The 7822-nt window shown below is 40.8% G+C and overlaps 1 protein-coding gene across 2 annotated transcripts; it reads right to left on the bottom strand.

The window, feature by feature from the left end:
• Positions 1 to 177: 177 nt before the first annotated feature.
• On the bottom strand, positions 178 to 7561 carry kng1 (kininogen 1). 2 transcript variants are annotated; one of them, XM_047587303.1, is made up of 9 exons: positions 7396 to 7561; positions 7215 to 7314; positions 5824 to 5970; positions 5260 to 5376; positions 5050 to 5125; positions 2216 to 2385; positions 2006 to 2116; positions 1809 to 1907; positions 178 to 1006 (listed from the first exon to the last, which is right to left on the bottom strand). In XM_047587303.1, exons 2-9 carry the CDS (start codon positions 7278 to 7280, stop codon positions 695 to 697), a joined length of 1098 nt encoding a protein of 365 aa, XP_047443259.1. In that variant the 5' UTR covers positions 7281 to 7314; positions 7396 to 7561; the 3' UTR covers positions 178 to 694. The 2 variants fall into 2 exon arrangements, with proteins under 2 accessions (XP_047443259.1, XP_047443260.1); XM_047587304.1 differs by having other exon boundaries at positions 7215 to 7311; positions 7396 to 7515.
• Between the last annotated feature and the right edge of the window lie 261 nt (positions 7562 to 7822).

Here is a 7822-nt window from a genome sequence, read left to right as displayed (position 1 = left end):
CGGCCGTGTTTGCTCTTTCACTGTGCCCTCCACTCTTTACGAGATACCTGCATCTGTAAATATTGTTGGTGAAGTTAAAAAGGTTAAATGGATATTAGAGGATTTGTTTTCCTTATTTCCATTTGCAACTGCGAATCTGATCTGCTTTAAAGTCTCAAATAACAACAGGAAACAAACTGTTTTTTTTTTTTTTTATTAAAGATTTTCTACTTTGAGAGTGAAAACCCTTTTTTGATTTTTTTTTTTTTGTTGAGCAAACTTAATCACTCAAATAACTGAAACTTTTGCCTTCTGACGAGTTACAAGAAATAGAAACTGTTTGTTTATTTTTACCCAAGTAGGTTCTTTATAAACTTAAAAGTGCCAATCTTGCTCCCTTTGGCGCCACCTATGGCAATCAATGGTTACTGCAGGTGTGTTTTTGAACCATTTCTCAGGTATTAGGTCTTGTGCTGCGCACGCGTTGTAACTTTGTGTGTGAATGGTCTTTTGCTTCTTCATTTGGTGATAGATTTTCATTTAAATCTGTTAAGTTGCTGTGTGGTCCTCACTTTAAACCACATAAATCTGTATATCATCTCTGAAGGTGATCCTTCCAAAAAAAAAAAAAAAACACATCCCTACAGCATCATCAGAAACAAAAATTAACCAGTGAGATAAATGTGTTTCTCTTGTGCTTTCCCTGAGGGTAGATTTATGACAGCAGGTCTGTATCACTGAAAACTCCTGTAGGTTTAGGGGCGGCCGCCTCTCCGACACCTGTGGGGACTGGAGGCGCCTCATAGACGGGTTGGAAAGGTTTCCAGGGCTTGGACGGGCAGTGGAAGGGGTTGTCATCCCCCACTACGTCGGGCGAGGCGGACGGTTTGGAGGCTGCGTCCTCCTCAGATGACTCGGGCTTCTGAGTGGATTGTGGGGCTGAAGCTGTGGGTGAGGCGGCGGAGGGGCGGCCATAGAGGATGTGCCTGAGTGGAGACCAGCCAGGGGGGCGACGCCTGGTGAAAATCTGAACGGAAGAAAGAGCCGTTTATAATTTTCCTTATGGAGCTCGCTGAAATTTTCCAACTAGAATGAGTTTCAATGTTCTACAGATGAGACATCATGAATAGACATGGGCCACATGCAGCCCAGTTGGATTTGAATCTCAATCAATAGGAATGGGTGATAATATTGTTGAAAAATTGCAATTTTCACACTTTGAAAATTCATCCCATGTGCCGGTTTTGACCAGCGCACCGTACGTTTAACACCCCTGAATTAGTTGATGCAGCTTCCTTTCCTTGGACTTGGCCGTACTATATACTACAAGTTCTGGTTGCTCACTTAAATAACTGAATCTAAAATAACCACATATAACCATATATATGTATTCTTTACTAGTGAGCATTTCAAGGAAAGTCATAGTTAGTGGTTAAAAAATAGCAGCAAATAATGGACTTGAACCCATGATAACATCATTCTTGGCTTTTCTGAGGAGTGTTTTTCAAAAAGTTCAACGTGTTGGATCTGGCTGTAGCCATGTTGGCAGTGGCCTCCGTTGATCCCTTTACTAAAATATGTTGAATCTAATTAATGTGTGTTTAAAGAAATTTAAATCTGTGGAGGGAAATAAAAAAATGTATATAAAAAATGTCTAATCAACCAAAGATTTATGAACTAAATAGGTTTTCGTAAATAATGTGTTTATTTCTGCTGAGACAAGACAACATCAAACCTTTGAATGAGATGTTAGGGTAACATTTCTTCCCAGCTCTGTAGCAGTTTTCTATAAAATGCTCTGTGTAAGGTTTGTGGAAAGCGTGTCTCACCGTGGGAGGCAGCGCGCCTGGTTCACACTGAATGTGTGCCGCCGGGGGCTCAAGTCTCCATGGTGCTACATCCACTGTGGAGTTACAGTTCGCAAACTCCTACAACAAGTTAATAAATACACAGTCAAACAAGTTGAATAAGCTTGGACGTGATCGTATCGTGTGATTTCGTGGTAAAAATGGGATCTCGTGCTCACAACATTCTCGTCATCAGCCACGCACAGCTCGTTGAGGTCTTTGTGTTCGGCCTTGCTGCATTTGGTCTTCTTCATATCAAATCTCAGCTTGAACCTGAAACCTGCAACCACCTACAGGAAAAACATGCACACAGTACGTAGATAAATGCACTTTTCATAATATTATCCTCTTCGTCTCCTCAGTCCCTCCGCCTTCACTTCAGCCTGTACCTGTCTGGTGGCGTGGCCGACCTTGTTAAGGCCGAACAGGTGAGTAGAGTCAGAGATGGCGTTGTACTTGGAGATGGAGACTGAAAGAGGAACCCTGAGGTCCTCCGAGTCCTCGTCGATCTCCTCGGGGCAGCCCAGGCAGGGAGCTTTCTCTGGAAAGATGTGGTCATCTGGAGAGGAGAGAAATTCACCACGGACGAAAATAACTTAAGCAAGAACAACTTTTTGCGTCAGTGTCCGATGTTTAGAAAAGGAAACAAAGCAAGAGACATTACCGGAAATAAATATACCTAAGGTTATTTAAAATGTCTAAATTTGTCCGCTGAGTTAGATTTTCTTGTACCTATGTGGGGAAATTATTTAAAGAGCCGCAATTTCCCTCAGAAGATGAGCTGAAAGTGCAAGACGGTTCATCAAATGGTTATAAAAGTCTGCAAAAGACCTGAGTCAAGTTGTAACTTACAACCACAGATACTTGGTCAGTTTGGGATCTAGTGAATTTTGAGGTCAGGTCAACGCCCTGTGCTTGTTCATGTTTTTTTTTAGTTGTTCCTAAACCGTTTTTGTGTGTGTGTGTGTGTGTGTGTGTGTGTGTCGGGCTGCATCCTGCTGGAGATGGCTGCTGTAAACCAAAAGTTTCCCAGCCGAACACTGTATTGTCACAAGACGGTCGGTGTTATTTACTTCTCCTGTTGGTGGTTTTAATGTTGTGGCTGATCGGTGTATACTGTAGTAAACTAATTAAAACAAAGGGGCAGAGATGTATTTGTTTTTTGTTTTTTTGTCATTGAGATCAGATTATCGTCTGTATCTCAAGACGCGTCAGAGGAAAAGCAGCCTTGTGCAGAACCATATGGTTTTAATGTTTTGGCTGATCGATGTAGAATGAATTTGAAAATCCAGCGTTGCACGGACAAAACTGGCGCCGACTGAACCGCTAGCCTGACTAAAAGCAGCCATAATGAAAACTGTTGTACTTATGCTAAAAATGAGCATGCGGATGTGCTCTGCCACCGTTTGTGACGTCAGGAACTGTTTTGTTTTTCGTGGTCTCTCAGATGCAAAAACCTCTAGGGGCCGACCCAAGCAGACGAAGACGCAATTTCAACTTCCACAGTTTCATAACCCGCTCTCGCTCTCTTACTTCCTTCCTTCCTTCCTTCCCTCCCTCTGCCCAGCCTCTCTACACCAGCTAAATAAAGAATCCAGTGACCTCCTATTCTGGTTTTAATCCAGTCTATAGGACAATAAATGACAGACAGTTAAGATAATGTTCATCATCAGTATCTCTGTTTTTGAACAATTACACAATTTTTATACATGTACATGTAAAAAATTAAACCAACACCAGCTTCATCACTGAAGTAAAATGCTGCTAAGATGTTTTAACGCCTCCGCTTTTTAAATCAGCCGCAGTTTTATTTCTTTAATGCCCGTAAAACGCTACTTTATTCTCTATTGTGATTTCCCAAGCCGATACTTAAAATGCTAAAAGAAATTTTGGAAGCAGGACAGAGAAACACAGAATCTATTTACTGTACGCCTACGTCGAGGCAAACAGATTAAAGTCTACACTGCCTTTTAAGGAGTGATAAGTTAATATTGTGTTTTTCCTTTTCGCTGATAACGACAGATAATGTTGATGCATTACACAACCGGCGGCCCTCAGTTACCCCTGCGCCCACCAGTGCACATATTCCTCACTGACTCATTGTTTTCTTAATGAGAAATAGGCTGTCATCCGGCAAACATGAGCGTCATGGGGGGGAAAACAAGAGACTACTGCTGCTGTTTTTCTGTAAGAAAAACCCTCAAAACATGAAAAACATGCATTCGTTTCAGTTTGTTATACAAGACAAGTCTTTACGGGTCAGTTCCCATACAGATCGCAACATGACAGGCCACTGGTTTTATTTTAAATGAGGTCCCAAGGGGAAAATATTTGAACATATTTGTGTTTAATGAGAGCGCTATTCTTAGAGATGTGTCTAAAATTATTTCGCGGTAGTTTCTGTGGTGAGATGACACAAATGAAAGCCTTATTCTGTGTCTCTATAGTTAGAAATAGTTGCACATTTGGCGTCGTTAACTGTTTTATCTTTTTGCCAAAGGTTAAATAAGAACATTGATGCCACTCTGACATCTCTGCAGAAAATATAGTTCGCTTAGAACAGGGATCTTCAACATTTTTGTTAGGCCAAGGACCCCCAAACTGATGGAGAGATTAAGTAGAGACCCCCTACCTACTCTATGCGCTCTATAGCCCAGTGCTATTTATAAATATAAATGATTATTTTCGTTTTGCATTCAGTATGTCTTCTTCCTCCATTTATTCCTTTACTAAAATGTGTTGCATTCAGGTTATAGTGTATTTAAAGAAAGTTAAATATAAATATAAAAAATATCTAATCAATCAAAGATTTTGCATCCCCCCCTGCAGTACCTCCACGAATCCCCTAGGGGGCCCTGTTGAATACCAGTGGTTTAGAATAAACTTGACGATTGACGAATTGTCTTTAAATCCAGAATCTGGAGTTCCGCTTCACACGTTTGCGCTGCTGTCTCAAAAACTTTAAAGATGCTGACTACTTTATCACCTCTGCTCTAAACCGGGCTAGCTGTTTCCCTCTGTTTCCGGCCTTTATGCTAAGCTAAGCTAACTGTGCAAAAAAAGAAAAAGTTTTCTTCAATTCAAATGTCTCACTGCCAACTCTGCAGGCTGCACACGTGTGATTAAAAACTATAATCTGATGCCTGAGGATTAAATTCTAATGAGATCATCGTGTTTATTCATTCATTCATTCACTTATTTATTCATTCCGTCATTCACTCACCCAGCACGCACTCCACCTGTGTGGTGTCGGCTTCTGTCTCTGTCACGGTGACAGTGGCATTGCATGAGATCGGCTTCTGGGAAGTGAAAGGGTGGGGGTGGGGGTGGCGGGATAATGGGATAGATGATGTTCCAGATGTTCAGTTGCAGAGACATGCATTCGTGCGTTTACATTATTTTCACATAAATGAACGGAGAACGGTTTTGTTACCCTGCGTCCATGCGGCAAATAGTCACAGTCTGACCAGGGTTTGCTGCTCCCTGCGAGGCAGTCACTCCTCCTGCTGGTGAACTGCAGCGAATACACCAAGTCTGAGCCGTTCACCGACTGGAGACACAGGCACACAAACGCAATCAATATGTAGCGCAGGTCAAAGGGTCATGGCGTGTTTTCCTAGAATTTCTTGGTAATCATCCCACTGTTTCGGTTCCTCCTGTTTTGTCGCAAACTAGAAAGATACTTAAATCAGTTTGTAATCTTTAACACGATGCTGGCTTCACTTTTAACACAATTTAGTTGATTTACGAATAAAAGAACAACTCTGTAGCACTGATGCATGACATCAGTGTTTCTAGTAAGTAGCAACTAATATTATCTTTATTTTTACAGGTCTGACAACAGCTCTGTGTGGAGTAGATGTACCAGCCACATGTGTGAAGTCCATGCACCGATAATGCAACAAACAACAGTATAAAATGCAAACCCAGTGACGAGGAATTAGTTGTTATTGTCGTTGCCGTGACACACATCAAGGTGGGTGAATGTCCCTCGTACCTTGCTGGCTGTCAGGACCTGAAAGAGGGCCAGCTTGTGTCCGGTGCTCAGCTTCTCGTTGAACTTTTCCAAGGCGCTGCCGACGGCCTTGTCTACAGACGGGTCGTCGCAGAAGACTAAAACTCCCAGCTGGAACTGGTCAGCGTCCTGCGCAAGTGGAAGAGAGGGGTGAGTTTGCAAAAGCCGAGACAATAATCAAAAATGCACACGTTTTATGGTGAAATAACGATCGACATATGTCTGCAGGCCTTTTGTTAAAATGAAGTCATCGAGGGAAACACGGTCTTTGGTGAAACTTCAAGCATAAAGACGAGGACAGTTGCTCAGTGAAGTACATATTATACGGTCCTTGATTACTTCTATTATTTTAACTATTTACTATTTTACTGTATTAAATTGAGCACCAAATCATCCTTTTTATAGTGCAACGCTATGGATTAATCAGAGTATATGAGGCCATTAAACATAACTACAGTGTTGATGCATTAGTAATATATATATATATATATATATATATATATATATATACAGTAATCCTTACAAATAATTACTGTGAAAAGAAAATTTTTTTCCCGTGATTATTTTTGCTTTCCTCATGTCATAATTATCTTCTTTAACCTATGAAAGACATGCAACTTTTAATTAACAAGTTAACCATAAACTTGAAGTCATAAATAACAGAATATAAAACTGTAGAGTTTTATGTAGGAAGAAGATTTTATCAACAAAGTCAAAATTGCTTAATTTCAAAAGGTTGCAAGGTACAAAAGTTTGTGAATGATAAAAAAAAATATCAGAAATGTTAGTTAAACCTTAAATTCAGCCACTAATTATGAACTACTAATCACTTTCTTTACAGGTACATGGTCCTATAATATAATTTTGTGTTTGCATCTTGAGTTCAAGGAAAACTCAGCTTGTATTTGTTTTGGACTCTTTTATGTGAAGTCTATTTTTTTTTTTGCCCTGAGTATTGCCTGTAGGCTTTGCATTCAGAGTCCCAACATCTTTAATGTTTTTTACAACTTTTACATTTTATCAACACAAATCCTTCTGGGGAAATAATAATAATAATAATAAATAAATAAAAAGGTAGCTGAACAATATCCAGAAATGCTTTATTAAGAAAACCAACCAGAAACTATAAAGCTGACTGGATGTACGTCTTCCCCGTCCTCAGAGGACATAATAACTCTCTTCTCTCACATTAACCGTGTAGCACTTTTATTCCTGATATTTTTTAGCCGATTAAAACCTCTGAATGGAACATTTTGAATCACAGCTTTTAATAATATATTACTGTTTTTTATTTAAATTAACAGTAAACATCATCATTGCCATTAACAGCTGAATAGTTCATCCCTATAGAGGTTATGATAATTCCCCCTTACCTGCCCGAACACTGAGCTGTGGAGGCACAGCAGGCCCAGCACAAACAGCCCCACTCTGCTCCTCATCGTCTGACCCTGCTGGACGTTCTGCTGTGATCTGCTACAAGATATAAAATAAAAAATCAGACCACCTGATGGACACGTGTGCTGGCAGAAACGCAATCTCGATATTTATGCTCACTGAGTCTGAAGGCCTGCTGTCGATCCTGCTGGGCTCAGAGAGAACAACTGGACTCCTCTCTACGCAGAGGGATGGACACTGAGCGAAGTTCTCCCCGGAACTGTAGGAATCCTGAGAGAGACACAGAGAGGGACACATGCGCAGAGGACAGGAGGGCACAGAGGACACACACACACACATTAATGCTCACGACGCTCAGTCGGTAAAAGGAGAGTAAATGTTTGCTCTATTGTTTGCTCTCCTACCTGCACAGTCAATACCACAGTCAGTATCAGACAGAGAGCACGAAAGGAGATGGACTAATTATTTCTGCTTAGAGGCACTGACAGTGTCTCACACTTCAAATCATATAAAGTACTGACTGTGTGACGGCAGAAATGGCCCCACTCTACGAGTTTAGGAGCCAATTTGTGTCTGATCAGTGTTT

The sequence above is a fragment of the Mugil cephalus genome, chromosome 6, assembly GCF_022458985.1.
Source record: "Mugil cephalus isolate CIBA_MC_2020 chromosome 6, CIBA_Mcephalus_1.1, whole genome shotgun sequence".
Lineage (NCBI taxonomy): Eukaryota > Metazoa > Chordata > Actinopteri > Mugiliformes > Mugilidae > Mugil > Mugil cephalus.
The sequence above is the reverse complement of the archived record's forward strand: the minus strand, read 5'-3'. Positions and strand labels throughout refer to the sequence as shown.

Coding starts and splice junctions, on each gene's coding strand:
- kng1 (XM_047587303.1), bottom strand. CDS start 7,280: ATGAGGAGCAGAGTGGGGCTGTTTGTGCTGGGCCTGCTGTGCCTCCAC. Junction 1,908..2,005: donor TGGCTGATGACGAGAATGTT/GTGAGCACGAGA, acceptor AACTTGTTGTAG/GAGTTTGCGAACTGTAACTC. Junction 1,007..1,808: donor CAGGCGCGCTGCCTCCCACG/GTGAGACACGCT, acceptor TCTTCCGTTCAG/ATTTTCACCAGGCGTCGCCC.